Below are 21712 nucleotides of genomic sequence, written 5' to 3'. Positions count from 1 at the left end.
TGGTCTGCTCTATATGATTCCATGTGGCATCATGGCATTCAGGATATGCTTGCTGCTCACATGTAGTTGGATAGCCTGGCGGAGTCATGAGCCAGATGTACAGCGAATAGCCCTAGTCAACCAGCAGCCATCCTCTGGTTTGTCGTGGTGGCTCAAATGGCGATGGTACAGTGGACTGTCGCAGAATGAAGGCATCATGGTTCTATCAGGATACCGAGCATTGCCCTGCATGATGCGCTGAGTATGGTCGCACACCAGCTGGACATTGAGGGAGTGGAAACCCTTCCGCTGGCAGTACATCACCGAATTGAGATGTGGCGCCCGCAACGCGATGTGTATGCTGTCAATGGCACCCTGCACCATGGGTAAGCCTGCTTTCATGGCAAGCCGCGTTATCGCTCTGCCTGTTTTTCTCTGACAAGAGAATGAAATGTATTTAGCTCTCCTTGTATACAGAGCCTCACTCACCACCTTTGTACAGGAGTGGACAATGAACTGAGAGATGTAACAGATGTCACCTGATCCAGCCTGGAAGGAGCCTGAAACAAAGAAGTTCAAGGTTATGGTGACCTTTACAGCCACTGGCAATGCCGTTCTCGCCCGGGACTGAGGCTGCAGGTCTGCCTGCAGCAAGTGACAGATTTTAGTGAGCACCTCCTTAGTAAAATGGAGATGTTGCATGCACTGTTCGTCGCTGAGGTTGAGGTAAGAGAATTGCTCACTGAAGACCCTGGGTGGATGTAGCCTCCTGCTGAGAGCCCTTCTCCCCCTCCTTCTCCTGCCTCTTCTAGCAGCTTGCGCTCCTCAGCATCGCCTCTCCTCATTCTCCCCATCATGCTGTAGGCCAAGCGGGATGCAAACTACTGCACCCCTTGCCTGTATCTTTAATAACTTGCTGGATTCTGGGACAGTTCTGAAAGACTTGCATTTATGTAGCGCCTTTCAAGACCTCAGGATGTGCAAAAGCCAATTAAGTATTTTTCTGAAGTGCAGTCACTGTTGTAATGTAGGAAACATGGTGGGGGTTATTGAGGCTTTGGAAAGGTGTAGAGGAAGATCACGAGCAATGTTCCCTCTAAATCTTTTTAGCCTGCGCGACCCCATTAACAGGCTGTGCGGGCAATCTGAAATTCCGCTATGTGCGGTTTTTCTATTTAAAAGCCGGCTCACTGGCTGTGCGGGACGTTCAGATTACTGCGTACCTGCGCAGCTTAAAGGGAACATTGATCACAAGATGGATTCTCAGTCTAAAACACCTTAGTTACCCCTGATGGGCTCAAATAACTGGATCTGAAAACTTTGAAGTATAGGCTCGGAGGCAATTTAATCGAGATTTAAAAGAAAGATTTGGATTTATATGGCGCCTTTCACAATCACCAGACATCTCAAAAGCGCTTTACAGCCAATGAAGTACATTTGGAGTGTAGTCACTGTTGTAATGTAGGAAACGCACAGCCAATTTGCGCACAAGTAAGCGCCGACAAACAGCAATGTGATAATGACCAGATAATCTTGTTTTTTTTTGTTATGTTGATTGAGGGATAAATATTGGCCTGGACACCAGGGATAATTCCCCTGCTCTTCTTCGAAATAGTCCCATGGGATCTTTTACATCCACTTGAGAGAACAGATGGGACCTCGGTTTAACGTCTTATTCGAAATACGGCACCTCCAACAGTGCAGTGCTCCCTCAGCTCTGCACTGGTGTGTCAGCCTAGATTGTTTGTGCTCAAGTCCCTGGAGTGGGACTTGAACCAACAACCTTCTGACTCAGAGGTGAAAGTGCTACCCACTGAGCCACAGCTGACATTGTTTACAAAATAGTAAAGGGGCTAGATTGTGTACATGTAGACCAAATATTTAAACTGGATAGGTTAGGGAAAACCAGGGGCAAAGTTACAAGTTACGCAAGGGCAGAACTAGGTTGGATGTTAGGCGGTTCTTCTTTGCCAGAGGACAGTTAATCGGCTCGTGCGGCGAACACTGATTCATTGAATTACTTTAAGAGCTGGACTGGTTTCTGTCTGGGGCGGAGATTAGCTCGAACAAGAGATAAATAAGTCAGTGTCTAGTTTTGATCGGCTGAAGGGGTCGGAGAGGAATTTTACAGTTTTCCCAAGGTTTTTATCTGCTTCTTAGCTTCTTGTAAGAAATTACATGGTTCCAGATGGGTAGCGAATGTCTGTATCGTGATGCATAAGGCATCACAACTATATAGGACAGGACAGGCTAGTTGGACCATTGGATCTTTTCCTATCTGTCATTTTCGTATGTTTATAAGCCTTCCTGCAGGTAGGGTTGTAAGTCAATGCTGAGGCCTGCTTTATTTTAAATGGGTCACAGGAATTTAACATGAATGCATTAATTAGCAAACTAAAATCAGTGCAGAGAAGTAATGAAACTTGGCTGCTACTTTCTTTATCTTTTGTAAACACGAGAGCAAGTGACAGCCATCCAAACCACAATAGCGTTAAAAAGAACTGTTAAACTGTGCAAATAATGCAGGAATGACAAGTGAGGAAGCCTGGCAACAGAAACCAAAGAACTCTATCATCTCATCAGAGACATCTTTTAATGCCATGCATGCAAAGGTTATAGGGACAGAATGGCCCAGAATTTGTGGCTGTAACGACGGCGAAATGGTCAGAGTTCGTCGTCATCACTATGTAAAACTGACAGCGACTTCTAGCGTCCATACATGCGTATAAATCTGGGAGTTGCAGTTAGTGATACCCTACTTTCAGACAGGGTGTGCTGTTGTAGTCTTCATGGAAGCAATCAACACAGAATCAGTGATTTGACGTGAACTTCAACTTTTTACGCTTTATTCTGTAAAAAACACTGAAAAATTTAAGCCTTGTTGAATGAAGTGTAACTGAATTTTTTAAACGGTGTACTAAGTCATAATTATTGCTGAACAACCTCTCTGGACGTGAAAAACTGTTTATAAAAGTGTGGAGTGTGACTCCCTCCATTCCATGATAAAAATTCAATAGATTTTTAAAATAAAAAAAAGAATTTGTTTTAAAGTTTATGATATTTCAGCTTCTACTTTAAACCCATGTGTGTGTCCCAATCTTTACTTTGCTCTCTGTAAATTCTTGAAAAGTGAATGATAATCAGTGCAGTTACTTCTTGGTTTGCTAAGAATTCTTGAATCTGCTCAGCCTGCTTGATGACTACAATGTTACTGGACGCCATAGATCTCCTATTTATGGTGCCGGATTGAAACTGACGTCGGAAGAGGAAATCAACTCCACAGAGCCCGCTAAATCTTTGTAGGCAGCTTTCTTTGAGGTAAGCGGTGAGCACTATCTCTTTGCCTCTAACCGCAAAATCTGGATCAATATCATTCTGCCATTGAGATGATAATATCCGAGTGATACAGTGTTGAAGAATGGAAGCAATTCTACAAGATGGTATAGGAAAAGTTGTAGTAAACCCAGGGCTATAGGGTTAGCTTTTTAATAAATATTTTGGTAGTCTGATCTTCAGTTGACCCTGGAGGAACCCTGATGAGCAAGGATTTGAACAATTAAAGAGGCCTTAACAGCAGAAGCTTAGAGCACAAGTTACTGGCAGTGTATTAAATGCTCATTTTTAAAGTTACATGTTGAGGTTATTCGAATAAGTATGTATGTAAGCTTCAGTAGAAGAGTCAGATAGGTCAGATTGTCTGAAGTAATTTTTTTAATTTTGATAAGCTAAAAAGAGGCGGTGTTTGCTTCAGTTTTCAGAATTGAGTTTATGCCACAGGTATGACGTTTGAACCAGGAAGACATCTGTAAAATAGGGCTGTTGAAATCTAGTTCAGAGAGGAATTCAACAGTTGTCACAATTTGAAATATATTATACCAATTTAAATATGTGTTATGTGATAACCCAAAGTTAGACGAGATAGAGCCCCAAAAAGGCAAATGATTTAACATGGAAAATGGAACGCCCCGTGCTTCAATCCTTTGTCTATGTAGAATTAGCTAGCCTTAAAACAGAGACAATTGGTCTCCGAATCTCCAGGCAAGAGAATAAAGAACCCAGGGTTCCTGCTCAGATTGCTATCCAGTAACTCCTTTGCAAAAATGTGTTATGTGGACACTGGGAGAGGACAAGGTTGGACTCCGCTAACATAGGATTACATGGTATACACGGCACAGAAACAGGCTATTCAGACCAACCAGTCCATGCTGGCATTTATGCTCCACTCGAGCCTCTCCCTGTCTTTCCTCATCTAAATCTATCAGCATAACCCTCTATTCAATTCTTCCTCATATGCTTGTCTAGCCGCCCCTTAAATGCATCTATACTATTCACTTTAACTACTCCCTGTGGTGGCGAGTTCCATATTCTCGCCACGTTTTGGATAAAGAAGCTTTTTCTGAATTCCTTAATGGATTTCTTGGTGGCTATCTTATATTGATGGCCTCTAGTTATGCTCTTCCCCACAAGTGGAAACATTCTCTCTGTATCCACCTCTATCAACACCTTTCATAATTTTAAAGACCTCGATTAAGTCATCGCTCAGCCTTCCAAGAGAAAAGAGACCCAGCCTGTTCAACCTTTCCTGATAAGTATATCCTCGCATTTCTGGTATCATCCTTGTAAATCTTCTCTGCACCCTCTCCAGTGCCTCTATATTCTTTTTATCATATGGCTGTAATAATTCTGCACTTGCTGATATGCATATATGAATAATTACTTGGATAACATAGTGGAAACTATCACTGTTATATATGTAAACCTGTAAATACCTTGTTTAACCACCAGAGGGCTCATCCCCTGGAGTCCCAAGGGATCCCACAATCCCTTGGGAGCACTTGTACAAAAGGAGGCCTCACAGGCTGGAGAGGCACTCTGAGACCTGTAATAAAGGACTACGGTCACACCTTACTTTGAGTATACAGTATCTGGTCAGATTCTTTATTCAAGACATAACAATCACCATCCATGGAATTGTTTCTTCCAACAGGTCACCAACTTCAGAAATAATGGGAAGTAAAGAAAAGTAAGCTTAAATTTTTGTAAAATGCAAAATGCCAAATGTTAATAGTGAGAGGAGTTTGTTTGAAAACAAATGCTGAATATGCTTATTAGGTACAATAAAAAAAACCATGAGCATCAACTGCAAAAAGGTAAAATCTGAAAAACTAGAATACATTCCCTTTTAAAAGGCGGCCTTTTTCTCTGCTCCCATCTGAATTTGGGGGGGAATATTTAGCTGGTACTGTATTACTTCTCTAATGTGTATTTTTTTTTTAAAAAGAGAGATTTTCTTTCATATTCGTATGATATTCTAATAGATTGCAACAAGAAAAACTCCGAAATAGTTTCTCATCTCTTTACCTCATCCCTTATATCCTCTTGTTGTTGAGCTGCGAAGATCTCCATGGCATTCATCAGCCGCATCATCAAATCATCTACTGTTGTGTTACCTAGCAACAAAGGAACACAACTGAGCTTTAAGTTATTAAGATTAACGCAGGTTTGATAGAGGCAAGCAATTTCAGCTTTCATTAGAAAGGCATTAAGAAGTGGCACTGTTTAAAAAAAAAATGGTATGAATTCAAGATTAGATTGAATGAATTACTATCGAGTGCCAGCGTAGCTATGTTTAATCACATACTTTAACCTACTTGCTTGTACAGTTATGGAAAGATCCATTTGCAGATAATAGATTGGGATATACACACAATGTAAATGAAGATACTGTATTCAAATGATGTCATCCACATCAGAATAAATATTTATAGAACTAAAAAAAGGAACTAATGGATTTTCTAATTTTTGACATTTCTCTTGCACATTCTACATACAAATAATATTCAAAAATATAATTTTTCTGCTTGAAATTACCTTGAATCACATTCAAAACTTCATTGGATGATCGTTTCCCCATTATAAGAAGAAGCAGGGGAAACTGATCAGTTTTATATGTTCGAATTGTTTGTGCCACAACACTGCCAAAATGTCGAGTGCACATGCTCAAAAATCTGTAGAAAAGAGGGAAAAATAATTAGGTCAAGTAAAACATTCAATAGTCATTATCTGTAACCTAGCTAGGCACGAGGTTGAAAATTTACTTTGCTATGAATTAAAATGACTTTTGGTATTACTTTTTATAACAGGCTTTGGAAAATATCCTATTTTATAAAATATGTTCTTATCCTCTGTACTATGAAATATTGTACATGTTGCAATTAACTGAAATTACTTCACCAACTATTGCTATAAATCTGTCACAATTGGCCACCTCATGGTCATATATTGTACCTGCAGAATACAACAGCCTGAGCAACATTTCCTTTTGTAAAATGGCTCAATGAATTTGGAAAAATGTTCATATTCTTTGTATTTGTATAGCTAAATATCAATATTAATCTAATGATGCACTTGAATTATATTGGGATGAAAATTGTTCTTTAAATGAATACTAGAGTTCATTAAGATTTTGACATTGCGACCACTCACACCGCGGTTCAAATGAAACAATGGGAAATAATAAAGTGGCTCCTTTACTTTTAATTGTACTAAAGTAAAGGGAATAAAATTAAAATATTTGTAACAAATCATTCCTCGCTGATGTTTTAAGCAAAATACCCAACAGGAAACAGCACAGTATCTACTTTATTTAATTTCAAATGAAACCATTCAACATTTACTTTTTGTTGTTCATAAGTTACTGACCCGTGGAATAAACAAGAAATAAACAAATTGTGTGTGCATTCTTCATATTTGGAAACTTGTGGTAAAGAATATAAACATCATCATTCTTGATTAATTCTTTTTAAATACAAGAGTGAAACAAAATACTGGGGTTGATACTTGTCAGCACTGTCTGGGCGTAAAATATAGCCTGCGTAGAGTGCAGAGAGGAAAATCAGACGGTGTAGATTGTACACCTGCAATGGAGCCAACTTGATTTTCCGACATTCAGATACATATGAAAATCTATCTCATCATATTTTAGAAACCAAACAATAATTAATTGTTTTAAGCTACTTATCACTCAGTATAACCATTTGATTTCTTTTACTGATTTCAAAACATTTCCGAGAGAAGATTTTCCAAAAACAATACTCTGCAACACTCTAATGCTAGTATGCAGGTACAGCAAGTGATCAGGAAAGCCAATAGAATCTTGGCCTTTATTGCAAAGGGGATGGAGTATAAAAGCAGGGAAGTCTTGCTACAGTTATACAGGGTATTGGTGAGGCCACACCTGGAATACTGCATGCAGTTTTGGTTTCCATATTTACGAAAGGATATACTTGCTTTGGAGGCAGTTCAGAGAAGGTTCACAAGGTTGATTCCGGATATGAGAGGGTTGACCTATGAGGAAAGGTTGAGTAGGTTGGGCCTCTACTCATTGGAATTCAGAAGATTGAGAGGTGATCTTATCGAAATGTGTAAGATTATGAGGTGGATGCAGAGAGAATGTTTCCACTGAAGGGGGAGACTAGAACTAGGGGGCATAATCTTAGAATAAGGGGCCGCCCATTTAAAACTGAGATGAGGAGAAATTTCTTCTCCGAGGATTGTAAATTTGTGGAATTCGCTGCCTCAGAGAGTTGTGGAAGCTGGGACATTGAATACATTTAAGACAGAAATTGACAGTTTCTTAAACGATAAGGGGATAAGAGGTTATGGGGAGCGGGCAGGGAAGTGGACCCGAGTCCATGATTGGATCAGCCAAGGTCGTATTAAATGGCGGAGCAGGCTCGAGGGGCCATATGGCCTACTCCTGCTCCTATTTCTTACGTTCTTATTAATTGTAATGAAGTAGAATGAGAGAAACACACAGAATTAGAATATTACCTAGCTCTTTTACAGGCATAAGCAGTTATGCTTAAAAACGACATTTCAAACAGAATTCATCTATTATTTTAGAAAAATGAGAATGTTATCAAATTTATTTTATCTATGTTACACAAGAGCAATTTTCCAAGATAGAATCAAGTTTTTGCAAAGTTAACATAATTCTGCAACTTTGGTAATGACTAAGATGGACTGCTGACGGTGTTTTGTTTCAGAATGATCATTCTACAGTACTGAACTGGTTATAGTTTTTACATATTAAAAAAAGCTGTATATTACATTTAGCCGATCTTGGTTTGGCTCACTCAATCAAGTCACAAATTAAGAGATGGCTTGTACTTGCACCAGCAGATTTGAGTGGATACCAACATTACCACTAAATATGAAAAAGGCTATCTGCTTTTACATCTAAATATTAGATGGTAACTCATAAATGCCATAGTAATAATGAAATGCAAAGGACGGAGTGCAAATAGATTTTTTTTGCAGAAAATCCAATTTAATACTCTGCTGCTCAGATAGCTAAAAATAAAATAGGATCTCGGGAGTGCACAATAAAACATGAATGGTGGCACATTAAATCTGACCATTGCAGAGAAAAAAAAAATCAAGTACAGGTATTGCATTTTTCTTATTGGGTCAAATATGGATCTTTATTCTTGGGACTTGGTTCCAGGCACCATCTTAATTCCTGTCCAAGTGAATATGTAGCCATATAAATAAAAATTTATAAAATGTTGAATCATTTGCACTAAAAATCATTAAATTTATAAAAATGAACGTTTTCATGTTAGAAATTGTCTTCAAGAATATTTCTGGCAAAGGGGTTCTCCCGTCAGGGGCTTGGGACTCGAGTAGTGTTTTGGTCAGTGTGTGTATAAGAGAGAATGAGTATCAGAGTGTGAGAGTCCGTGATTGTGAGAGAGATAGAATGCGTTTGTGCGTGCATGCGTGAATGTGAGAGAATGTGCGGGAGAATGTGCGAATGTGAGAGAGAATGTGCGCGCGCGTGAGAGAGAATATGTGCATGACAGATAGAAATGATGAGACTTATAACTTTAATCTTCCTGTGGAACTAAATTATAAAAGAGAGCACCTCGACATCCAGGCAGAAAATTTACAAATAAAGTAATGTGACATGTGCAGGTATGAGAAAACGTAGAAAAAACATTTTTAAAAATACATTTTTTGGGTTATATGGGTTAAGGTAGTTTTGCCGCAGTGTAGCACAAATAAAACTCATCAATTAGTTTGTGCCAGGTATAGAAGGGATGTTCGAGTACATTTACCTGCATGCCCCAGACTATGGCCTGGAATTTGCAGTCGGGATGACAGTGAACTAGCAGTGTTTGTCGTCATTCTGCCTTTGAAACTGAACACAACTTTGGGATTTGGCGCATGCGGAAATCTCGAAGTTACAGTCAGTCAGTCAATGACAGCTCCAAAACAGGCTGCGCTGTGCCCCTCACCACACCCACCCGCCCCCCCCCCCCCCCCTCCCCCCGATATCACACAGCCGGTAATCTGTGCAATCAGCCAAACCATTGAAACTGACAAAAACTTGGGCTCTTAACAGCAAGTATGCTACAAAATTTCCCACTAAAAGGTAAACCCAAAGGGATTAGGTGTAACTGAGGTTTTGACAGCGTTTTTACTGCTAAACAAATGTTAAAGGCCTGGAAAACTAATTTTAAGCTTGTGCAATGTGAAATGTGTCCATTTTAATACAAAGTCAACTTTTTAAAAAAGTTTCAAAGAATATTTACATTTAAAAAAAAATGTTTGTCCATCTTGGTTTCACGTTTGCCTTTTCCCCATGTGAGCCCCAATCTTTCTTTTGCTCTCCCTATTTTACAAAGTTAGAATTTTAAGAGCTTACTCACTTCCTTATTCGCTGTCTGTGAGAATTCTGCCGTTTGATTGGCTGCTTAGACACTTAGATAGCCTGTTGACATCACAGCAGTTTGAGAACAAGGGGGTTCTCACTACAGTTCGTTGATCTGAACTGAAAGTCGGAAAACCCGAAGCTCTCAACACAGGGGCACGAAATCCTTATACGAAGCGTACTTTGGGGTCAGCAGTGAACGCCTTCGCTTCGCTGCTGACCGCAAATTCTGGGGCATTGAGTGAGCAGTAGCATGATTAGAAAAATAAAAATCAAATCGAGTCACTGAATTAAATGCAATTAGTTTTTAGCACATTATGAGCATACAAGGCTACTACCATTAGCTGTTGCATTGTAGTTCACAAAACAAAATGGTGCAGCTGGAAATGACAGACAAATTTCAGCTTGGCAGCTGGGGAAGAGTACAGAAAAGAGTATATTTTCCATAACCCACTGCTGCAGTTCTTCAGAGAAGAGTCCTTGGTCGAACCAAAGATAACTGCAAGAAAGACTTTATTTGCAAAGAAAGAGGGATCCATTTTGCAACCAATAGCTTGGATAAATTTCCTTTGCATTGGCTGGAATGATTTTCCTCCTGCACATACACAATTTTGCATCTGTCCACTCAGGTGGGGAAGAGTGTTAATTATATATGAAAAAGCAAATGAAACACAATTTGCATATAGAAGGCTGAAAAAGTGCCTGTAACAGATGCTGTATTTTATGTGCTATAGTAATCTGATGCTAATTTTGTACTGATATAAATTCAATGCTAAATTCATATTATAATACGGCGGAATCGAAAATTAGTGCATTCAGTTAGCTTTCAATCAGACCATCCTAAACTGGTGATTTAACTCTAAAATAGCATATCATTAGCTCGAACCCCCCATCATCATCATAGGCAGTCCCTCGGAACCAAGGAAGACTTGCTTCCACTCTTAACATGAGCTCGAAGGTGGCTGTACAGTCCAATACGAGAACCACAATCTCTGTCACAGGTGGGACAGATAGTCATTAAGGGAAGGGGTGGGTGGGACTGGTTTGCCGCACGCTCTAAGTTCCCGGGCAACTATGGTGATGCGACGTGCCGGCCTGTCGTTACTGGAGTTGTCCATGAGGGTCCTGACGTTCCAGGTCCCGAACTTCATGTTAGAGGAGTGGAAGATGCCGGTGTGTGAGGGGTGGTCGTTGCACACCGGCTACCACACGGGCTTAGCTGAGCAAGGTCTTGATCCAGTGGCAAGGGGGTCCAAGATGACTGGAGACCAGGCACTGCTGTATGGGCCTAGTTGCCTACGGCGAGATGTTGGCTGCAGACTTGGCGCTGGGTAGCGCCCTTGATGGTAGGTGGTCCGAGGCTTGGTTGGGGGCAAACAATGGAAAGGTCAGTGGCCCACTGGGGTTCAGAGTGGGAGGGCGGAACACCTCCAGCCGCATCAGATGGGTCTCTCCTCCACGACGACGGCTGGACCACGTGCAGCGACAGACGACCTCCTCCTCAACGGCGATCAGCTCTAACACAACATCAACTGTAACACAATTATTGACGTTGGTACAAAGTGGACCAGTGATCTCTAACACTGATAAGAACAAGGGCAGCACTGACATGGGAACACCTTCAGCTTCAAGATTCCCTGCAAATCTACTTAATGGCATCATTGTTGCACACATACGAACATTGTCAACAGTTATTTAAAACAGATCAGGTCAAATAGGTTATTCTGAACATAGCAAGCAGTCCATTAGTATGCTTTACATCTGTAATTTTCTCTTTTTTGCCTAGCTTTGTGCTGTGGGAATAACTGTTTGTAGGTCAGGACAGTATGCTTTCCCCCAATTTTTAAACCTCAGTGAAGTAAATTGAACCAAGAGGCATATTTTGATTTTAAGCACAGAGCTTCATGCTCTAGGAGTGCATATCTGATGATGCTACTCCCACAATGTTGTAGGTAGCAAATTTCAAGATATTGACTCACTGACAATAAGTAATGCTGTATGACGGAAGGGAACGTGGAAATGATGGTATTCCATGACATCCTGTCCTTCTTGTAGAGATTAGTGTAGAGGGGAAAGAGGTGCTGTCAAAGTAACCGTTGAGAGTTTCTGCAGTGCTAACTGTCGATCATACATATTACAGCCATGGTGTACCAGTAATAGAGGGTGGATATCGAGCCTGGGGACAGGTGCACCAATGAAGTTAACAGTTCTGGCCTGGAAGGCACCAATTTCTTGAATGTTGTTGTGCTGCACCCATCCAGTTAAGTGGCGAGTATTCCATCACACTGCTGACTTGAGCCTTGCAGATGATGGATAGGTTTTCAGGGGTCAGACGATGAGCCACTATTCAAAGATTACCCAGCCTCTGCCCTGCTCTGCTCTTGTAGCCTCATGTTCCAGTTATGCTTCTGATCAATAGTGATCTGAAGAGAGGGATTTTAGTAAGGGTGGTGCCTTTGAAGGTCATGGGGAGATGACTGGATTTTCTCTTGTTCAAGATGGGCATTACCAGGCATTTATGTTCCGTGAATTGAATGTTACTCATCACTTATCAGACCAAGACTGCTTTCGACAGGCATGGACTGATTCATTAACATTACCTATGAATGGAGCTGACCACTGGAATCATCAGCGAATAGCTCCACTCCGATGGAGGGAAGGTCATTGATGAAATAGCTGAAGATGGTTGGACGCTTCTTTGAGGAACTCATTCAGCGATGTGACAACCATAACTAACTTCCTTTGTGACAGGTATGGCTCCAGACACTGGAGGGTTTTCCTTTTCAGCTCCATTGGTCTCAGTTTTGCTAAGACTCGTTGGTACAATACACACTTGAATGCTGCCTTGTTGTTGAGGTCAGTTACTATCAACTCTTCACTGGCATTCAGCTCATGTCCATGTCTGTATCAAGGCTGTGATGAGGTCTGGAGGTGAGTGGCTCTGGCAGAACTTGGACTGGGCATCAGTAAGATCATTGGCGTGGCATTAAACCTTGTGTACTGTTTAGTGGCAATGTTCCAGTTTAGCTTTTCACAATTAACCTAGTATGGGTATCTAGTTAGCAATAAAAACTTAATTATAAAAAATTACAAATCAATTTTGCTTAAGTTTTATTCAAAGCAAATCTATATCAAATTAATTTCTTGCCTTCATAAAGCCACTGACAGCAGGAGTCCATTTGGCCCACTACGCCTGGGTCGGTTCTCTGAAAGAACTATCCACTTGGTTCCATTCCCCAGACTGTTACCTCATAACCTTTTACAATTTTATTTTTCAAATATTAATCCACTTCCTTTTTAAATGCCATTATGGATTCTGGTAGGGCATTCCATGTCCAAGTAACCCTCAGCCAATATTCCCCCCAAGGTGCGGGGCCGCGCACCAATCGCAAGGTCCCGTGAAGACCGCTCACCAGCGCTACCACTGGAAGAGATACTGCACATACGTGGCCACAGCAAATTTAAAGGACACATGCAGAGAAAACAATTATAGGGAGCATTGCCCTCTGTGTAAATAAGATTGTTCTTTTGGTGACGATCTTAAATATATATTCTTGACTAGTAAAATTAAGGAAAACCCTAAGATGTTCCATAAATATATTAAGATTAAGAGGGTAACTAAAGAAAGGGTCGGGCCTATTAGAGACCATGAGGGTAATCTTTGTGTGGAGGCGGAAGATGTTGGTAAGGTTCGTAACGAATACTTTGCATCTGTTTTCACAAATGAAAGGGGCAATGCAGATACAGCTATCAAGGAGGAGTGTGATATTCTGGATGAAATAAATGAGAGGGAGGAAGTATTAAGGGGTTTAGCAGCTTTGAAAGTAGATAAGTCCCCAGGCCTGGATGAAATGCATCCCAGGCTGTGAGCGAAGTAAAAGAGGAAATAGAGGCCTTGATCATCATTTTCCAGTTCTCTCGATTTGGGCATGGTGCCGGAAGATTGGAGGACTGCTAATGTAGTACCCTGGTTTAAGAAGGGAGAAAGGGATAGGCCAAGTAATTACAGGCCTGTCAACCTAATCTCAGTGGTGGGAAAACTATTGGAAAATATCCTGAAAGACAGGATAAATCTACATTTGGAAAGGCAAGGATTAATTAGGGACAGTCTGCACGGATTTGTTAAGGGAAGATCGTGCTTGACTAAATTTTTTAAGGAGGTAACCAAGAGGGTCGATGAGGGTAGTGTGTAAGATGTAGTATATATGGACTTTAGCAAAGCTTTTGATAAGGTAGACTGGTCACGAAGATTAAAGCTCGTGGGATCCAGGGCAAAGTGGCAAGTTGGATCCAAAATTGGCTTGGAGATAGGAAGCACAGGGTAATGGTTGATGGATGTTTGTGTGACTGGAAGGATGTTTCCAGTTGGGTTCCGCAGGGCTCAGTACTGGATCCCTAGCTTTTTGTGGTCTACATCGACGATTTAGATTTGAATATAGGAAGTATGATTAAGAAGTTGGCAGACGACACTAAAATTGGCTGTACGGTTGATAATGAAGAGGAAAGTCACGGGCTGCAGGAGGATATCAATCTACTGGTCAGGTGGGCAGAGCAGTGGCAAATGGAATTTAATTCAGAGAGGTAATTCACTTTGGGAGGGCTTATAAGAAAAGGGTAGACACATTTAGCAGTAGGCCACTTAATAGCGTAGATGAATAAAAAGGACCTTGGAGTGCTTGTCCACAGATCCCTGAAAGTTGCAGGCCAGGTGGATAAGGTGGTTAGGAAGGCATACGGAATGCTTGCCTTTATTGGCCGAGGCATAAGAATATAACAGCAGGGAAGTGATGCTCAAATCTTAGTTATGAGATAGGCTGGGGTTGTTCTCATTGGAACAGAGAAGGTCGAGAGGAGACCTCATTGAGGTGTACAAAATATTGAGGGGCCTGGACATAGTGGATAGTAAGGGCCTATTTCCATTGGTGGAGGGGTCTGTTACGAGGGGACATAGTTTTAACGTGGTTGGTGGAAGGTTTAGAGGGGATTTGATGGGGGGCTTCTTTACGCAGAGGATTGTGGGAATCTGGAACTCGCTGCCTGGAAGAGTGGTGGATGAAGAAACCCTCACCACTTTTAAGAGATGGTTGAATGGGCACTTAAAGTGTCGTAACCTGCAGGGTTACGGACCTAGAGTTGCTGATTGGGATTAGACTGGATAACCTTTTGTTGGATGGCACAGATATAATGGTAAGTACTGCAGGGAATTGAATACGGCCAGAGTGATCTCCTGGACTCGTTTCGATCGCCTGGATGGGCCGGAGAAGAATTTTCCCGGATTTTTTTCTCCCTAAATTGGCCTGGGTTTTTAATCTGGTTTTTGTCTCTCCCAGGAGATCACATGGTTCCGGTTGGGGTGGAGTGTAGAATGTTTCAGTATAAGGGGTGTCGCAGTTGTGAGAGATGGACTGCTTGGGCTGGGTGCTCTTTGCCTTTCCGCCATTGTTCATAGGTTTATATGTAACCTTCAGGGCTGCTGACCGAGGACCGTGCGGCTCTTTCTTGGCCGGCGTGGACACGATGGGCCGAAATGGCCTCCTTCTGCGCTGAAAATTTCTATGCTTCAATATATCCTCCTGTAAGTAATTCATTGACTAGTTGAAACAGTTTGTTCTGATTTACTTCATCAAAACCTTTCATAAACAGCTCAATGAAATCTTCTCTGTTCCAGTGAAGAATCGCAGCTTGTTTTGTCACTCTAAAGCCTCTCATCCCTAGTATCATCCCTGGTATTATCCCCGGTATAATTTTAGTGAATCTCATTTGCACCCTCTCCATGGTTTGGCCACTCTTCCTAAAGTAGGATGCCCAAACGGGATACAATATTCCAACAGTGGCCTATCATAACATAAGAAATAAGAACATAAGAAATAGGAGCAGGAGTAGACCAGCTGGCCCCTTGAGCCTGCTCCGCCATTTAATAAGATCATGGCTGATCTGATCATGGACTCAGCTCCACTTCCCTGCCCGTGCCCCATAACCCTTTACTCCCTTATCGCTCAAAAATCTGTCTAGCTCCGCCTTAAATATATTCAATGACCCAGCCTCCACAGCTCTCTGGGGCAGAGAATTCCATAGATTTACAACCCTCAGAAGAAATTCCTCCTCATCTCAGTTTTAAATGGGCAGCCCCTTATTTTGGGACTATGTCCCCTAGTTTTAGTATCCCTTGCGAGTGGAAGCATCCTCTCTACATCCACCTTGTCGAGCCTCCTCATTATTTTATATGTTTCAATAAGATCACCTCTGATTCTTCTGAACTCCAATGTGTATAGGCCCAACCTACTCAACCTATCTTCATAAGTCAACTCCCTCATCTCCGGAATCAACCTAGGTGAACCTTCTCTGAACAGCCTCCAATGCAAATTCCTTAAATACGGAGACCAAAATTGTACGCAGTGCTCTAGGTGTGGCCTCACCAATATCCTGTACAGTTGTAGCAGGACTGCTCTGCTTTTATCCCCCGAGCAATAAAGGCCAACATTCCATTTGCCTTCCTGATTACTTGTAACATAGAAACATAGAAAACAGGTGCAGGAGTAGGCCATTCGGCCGTTCGAGCCTGCACCGCCATTCAATAAGATCATGGCTGATCATTCCCTCAGTACCCCTTTCCTGCTTTCTCACCATACCCCTTGATCCCCTTAGCCTTAAGGGCCATATCAAACTCCCTCTTGAATATATCCAGTGAACTGGCATCAACAACTCTCTGCGGCAGGGAATTCCACAGGTTAACAACTCTCTGAGTGAAGAAGTTTCTCCACAAATCAGTCCTAAATGGCCTATCCCTTATCCTAAGACTATGTCCCCTAGTTCTGGACTTCCTCAACATCGGGAACATTCTTCCCTCATCTAGCCTGTCTAGTCCAGTCAGAATCTTATATGTTTCTATGAGATCCCCTCTTATCCTTCTAAACTCCAGTGAATAAAGGCCCAGTTGATCCAGTCTCTCCTGCAAACTACTAACTTTTTGTGTGTCATGCACAAGGATCCCCAGGTCATAGAAACATCGAAGCATAGAAAATAGGTGCAGAAGTAGGCCATTCGGTCCTTCAAGCCTGCACCACCATTCAACATGATCATGGCTGATCATAAAAAATCAGTACCCCATTCCTGCTTTCTCTCCCTCTGTACTGCAGACCGTGGCAATTTTTCTTCATTTAAATTATAATTTGCTTTTCTATTTTTTCTGCCAAAGTTGATAATCTCATATTTTCCCACATTATAATCCATCTGTCAAATTTTTGCCCACTCACTTAGCTTGTCTATATTCCTTTGCAGATTTTGTGTGTCCTCCTCACAATTTGCTTTCCCACCCATCTTTGTATCAACAACAAACTTGGCTACATCACACTCAGTCCCTTCATTCAAATCATTAATATGGATTGTAAATAGTTGAGGCCCCAGCACCGATCTCTGCAGCACCCCACGAGTCACTGTTTGCCAACCGGAAAATGATCCATTTATCCCGACTCTGTTTTCTGTTAGTTAGCCAATCCTCTATCCATGCTAATATATTACCCCCAACCCCATGAACTTTTATCTTGTACAGTAACCTTTTATGTGGCACCTTATCGAATGTCTTCTGGATATCCAATTACACATCCACTTGTTCCCCCTTATCCACCCTGCTCGTTACATCCTCAAAGAACTCCAGCAAATTTGTCAAACATGATTTCCTTTTCATAAAACCATGCTGACTCTGCTTGACTGAATTATGCTTTTCCAAATGTCCTGCTACTGCTACCTTAATAATGGACTCCAGCATTTTCCCCAACGACAGATGTTAGGCTATAGTTTCCTGCTTTTTGTCTGCCTCTTTTTTTTTTAAATAGGGGCGTTACATAGACATTTACAGCGCAGAAGGAGGCCATTTCAGCCCATCGTGACCATGCCGGCCGAGAAAGAGCCGCATGGTCCTCGGTCAGCAGCCCTGAAGGTTACATATAAACCTATGAACAATGATGGAAAGGCAAAGAGCACCCAGTCCGCCTCACACAACTGCGACACCCCTTATACTGAAACATTCTACACTCCACCCCAACCGGAGCCATGTGATCTCCTGGGAGAGGCAAAAACCAGATAAAAACCCAGGCCAATTTAGGGAGAAAAATATCTGGGAAAATTCCATCCAGGCGATCGAAACTAGTCCAGGAGATCATTCTGGCCGTATTCGATTCCCTGCAGTACTTACCATTATATCTGCGCCGTCCAACAAAAGGCTATCCAGTCTAATCCCAATTAGCAGCTCTAGGTCCGAAAACTTGCAGGTCATGGCACTTTAAGTGCCCACCCAACCATCTCTGTGAGGGTTTCTGCATCCACCACTCTTCCAAACAGCGAGTTCCAGATCCCCACAACCCTCTGCGTAAAGAAGCCTCAACTCAAATCCCCTCTAAACCACCTTAAAACTATGTCCCCTCGACCAATGGAAATAGGCCCTTACTATCCACTATGTCCAGGCCCCTCAATATTTTGTACACCTCAATGAAGTCTCCTCTCAATCTCCTTTGTTCCAATGAAAACAAACCCAGCATATCCAATCTGTCCTCATAACTAAGATTCTCCATTCCAGGCAGCATCTTAGTAAATCTCCTTTGCACCCTCTCTAGTGCAAGCACATCCTTCCGATAAAACGGCGACCAGAACTGCACGCAGTACTCCAGCTGTGGCCTAACCGAAGTATTATACAATTTAAGCATAACCTCCCTGCTCTTATATTCTATGCCTCAGCCAATAAAGGCAAGCATTCTGTACACTTTCTTAACCACCTCATCAACCTGGCCTGCAACTTTCAGGGATCTGTGAACAAGCACTCCAAGGTCCTTTTTATTCACCTACACTATTAAGTGGCCTACCGCTAAATGTGTATACCTTTTTCTTATTAGCCCTCCCAAAGTGAATTACCTCACACTTCTCTGAATTAAATTCTATTTGCCACTGCTCTACCCACCTGACCAGTAGATTGATATCCTCCTGTAGCTCATGACTTCCCTCATTATCAACCGTACAGCCAATTTTAGTGTCGTCTGCAAACTTCTTAATCATACTCCCTATATTCAAATCCAAATCGTTGATGTAGGCCACAAAAAGCAAAGGACCCAGTACTGAGCCCTGCGGAACCCCACTGGAAACATCCTTCCAGTCACACAAACATCCATCAACCATTACCCTGTGCTTCCTATCTCCAAGCCAATTTTGGATCCAACTTGCCACTTTGCCCTGGATCCCACGAGCTTTAATCTTCGTGACCAGTCTACCTTATCAAAAGCTTTGCTAAAGTCCATATACACTACATCGTGCGCACTACCCTCATCAAAAAAATTCAATCAGGTTAGTCAAGCACGATCTTCCCTTAACAAATCCGTGCTGACTGTCCCTAATTAATCCTTGCCTTTCCAAATGTAGATTTATCCTGTCTTTCAGGATTTTTTCCAATAATTTTCCCACCACTGAGGTTAGGCTGACAGGCCTGTAATTACTTGGCCTATCCCTTTCTCCCTTCTTAAACAAGGGTACTACATTCGCAGTCCTCCAATCCTCCGACACCATGCCCAAATCCAAAGAGGACTGGAAAATGATAGTCAAGGCCTCTGCTATTTCCTTTTTTACTTCGCTCACAGCCTGGGATGCATTTCATCCAAACCCAGTGACTTATCTACTTTCAAAGCTGCTAACCCCTTAATACTTCCTCTCTCACTATATTTATTTCATCCAGAATATCACACTCCTCCTCAATGGCAGTATCTGCATTACCCCTTTCCTTTGTGAAAACAGATGCAAAGTATTTGTTAAGAACCTTACCAACATCTTCCGCCTCCACACAAAGATTACCCTCATGGTCTCTAATAGGCCCTACCCTTTCTTTAGTTACCCTCTTACTCTTAATATATTTATCGAACATCTTAGTTTTTTCCTTAATTTTACTAGCCAAGAATTTCTCGTGCTCTCTCTTAGCATTCCTAATATCCTTTTTAATTTTGCCTCTTAACTCTCTATATTCCTGTAAAGATTCTATAGTATTTAGCCATTGGTGTATGACATAAGAATTTAAAGCCCTCCCTCCTACACCAACTTTCCAGCCACGTGTTCATCCTCTTTCTCCTTCTGTTCTTGTATCCATTAGCGCGTGGCACTGGTAGTAACCCGGAGATTACTACCTTTGAGGTCCTATCCTTTAATTTTCTTCCTAGCTCCCTGAATTCTGCCTGTAGGACCTCATCCCTCATTTTACCTATGCCATTGGTTCCGATATGGACCATGACCTCTAGCTGTTTACCCTCTCCTCCCCCCCCCCCCCCCCCTCCAGAACGCCCTGCATCGGCTCTGTGACATCCTTGATCCTGGCACCAGGGAGGCAGCATATTTTTTGGGAGTCACGTCTACGGCCACAGAAACACCTGTCTGTTCCCCTAACTATAGAATCCCCTATTATTAGAGCTCTTTTATGCTTCGACCCTCCCCCCTGTGGTGCCTTGGAATTGGCTCTGGCTGCACTCGCCAGAAGCACCATCGTCCAGAGGCATTTTTGAGTATCGGTTTGAAAGCGAGATGGACTCCCAGGGTGACTCCTGGACTACCTGCCTTGCATTCTTACTATGTCTGGTGGTCACCCACTTCCCCTCTGCATGCACGCCTTTAAGCTGCAGGGTGACCACCTCCTGAAACGTGCAATTCACGTAGCTCTCGGCCTCGCGGATGCACCGTATTGACTCCACCCACTGCTCCAGCTCCGAAACGCGGAGCTCGAGTAGTTGAAGCTGGAGACACCTCCTGCACACATGGTTATCTAGGCCGCGTGAAGCATCCAGGACTTCCCACATTTGCGTTTTTCTAATCCGCTCCAGAATCCAGGGAATTTTGGTAGATTACAACCAATGCACTCACTATCTCTGCAGCCACTTCTTTTAAGACCCCAGAATAAAAGCCATCAAGTCCAGGGGACTTGTTCGCCTTTAGTCCCATTATTTTACTGAGTACTACTTCTTTAGTGACAGTGATTGTATTAAGTTCCTCCCTCCCTATAGCCCCTTGATTATCCACTATTGGGCTGTTTTTAAGTGTCTTCTACCGTGAAGACCGATTCAAAATATTTGTTCACCGACACTGCCTGTTCCCAGTTCTCCATTATTAATTCCCCAATCTCAATCTCTTGGGGACCAACATTTATTTTAGCCACTCTTTTCCTTTTTATGTACCTGTAGACACTCTTACTGTTTTCATATTTCGTGCTAGTTTACTTTCATAATCTATCTTCCCTCTCTATCATTTTTTGCCATTCTTTGCTGGCTTTTAAAAGTTTCCCAATCCTCTGGCCTCCCACTAGTCTTGGCCACATTGTATGCCACTGTTTTCAATTTGATACCATCCCTCATTTCCTTAGTTAGCCACAGATGGTTATCCCTTCTCTTAGTCTTTCCTTCTCATTGGGATATATTTTTGTTGTGAGTTATGAAATAGCTGCTTCAATGTCTGCCATGCTCATCAACCGCCCCATACTTTAATCTATTTTACCAGTCTACTTTAGTCAACTCTGCGCTCATACCTTTGTAGTCTCCTTTAATTAAGCTTAGCACACTGGTTTGATAACCAACTTTCTCACCCTCCAACTGAATTTGAAATTCAACCATGTTATGGTCACTCATTTCTAGAGAATCCTTTACTACGAGACCATTTATTAATCCTACCTCATTACACAGTATTAGATCTAAGATAGCCTGCTTCCTGGTTAGTTCCGCAACATACTGTTCAAGGAAACTATCCCAGTTACACTCTATGAACTCTTACTCAAGGCTACCCTGGCCAATTTGCTTCGCCCAATCAATATGAAATTGGACAATGATTTGTGTAGATCGAGCATTACTTCTTTGCATTTTACTCTACTCCTCTATTTATAAAACCAACAATCCCATACACTTAAAAAAAAAAAAATACCTTTGTCAACATGTCCTTCCATTTTTAAAGATGTGTGTTTCTCCCCTACTCCTTCTAAAGTTTTATACTTCCTTCAAAAGTGTA

General features: G+C 42.0%; 1 protein-coding gene across 5 annotated transcripts in view; it reads right to left on the bottom strand.

Moving 5' to 3' along the window:
- Positions 1-21712, bottom strand: part of faf1 (Fas (TNFRSF6) associated factor 1) — a 521459-nt gene that overhangs the window by 152228 nt on the left and 347519 nt on the right. For all 5 annotated transcript variants that reach the window (XM_070886900.1, XM_070886901.1, XM_070886898.1 and 2 more), the window contains 2 exons: positions 5851-5987; positions 5341-5429 (listed from right to left, as the gene is read on the bottom strand). In XM_070886900.1, the coding sequence (XP_070743001.1) occupies positions 5341-5429; positions 5851-5987 (226 nt within the window). The remainder of the gene's footprint in view (positions 1-5340; positions 5430-5850; positions 5988-21712) is intronic.

The sequence above is a fragment of the Pristiophorus japonicus genome, chromosome 8 (assembly GCF_044704955.1).
Source record: "Pristiophorus japonicus isolate sPriJap1 chromosome 8, sPriJap1.hap1, whole genome shotgun sequence".
NCBI classification, from domain to species: domain Eukaryota; kingdom Metazoa; phylum Chordata; class Chondrichthyes; family Pristiophoridae; genus Pristiophorus; species Pristiophorus japonicus.
The sequence above is the reverse complement of the archived record's forward strand: the minus strand, read 5'-3'. Positions and strand labels throughout refer to the sequence as shown.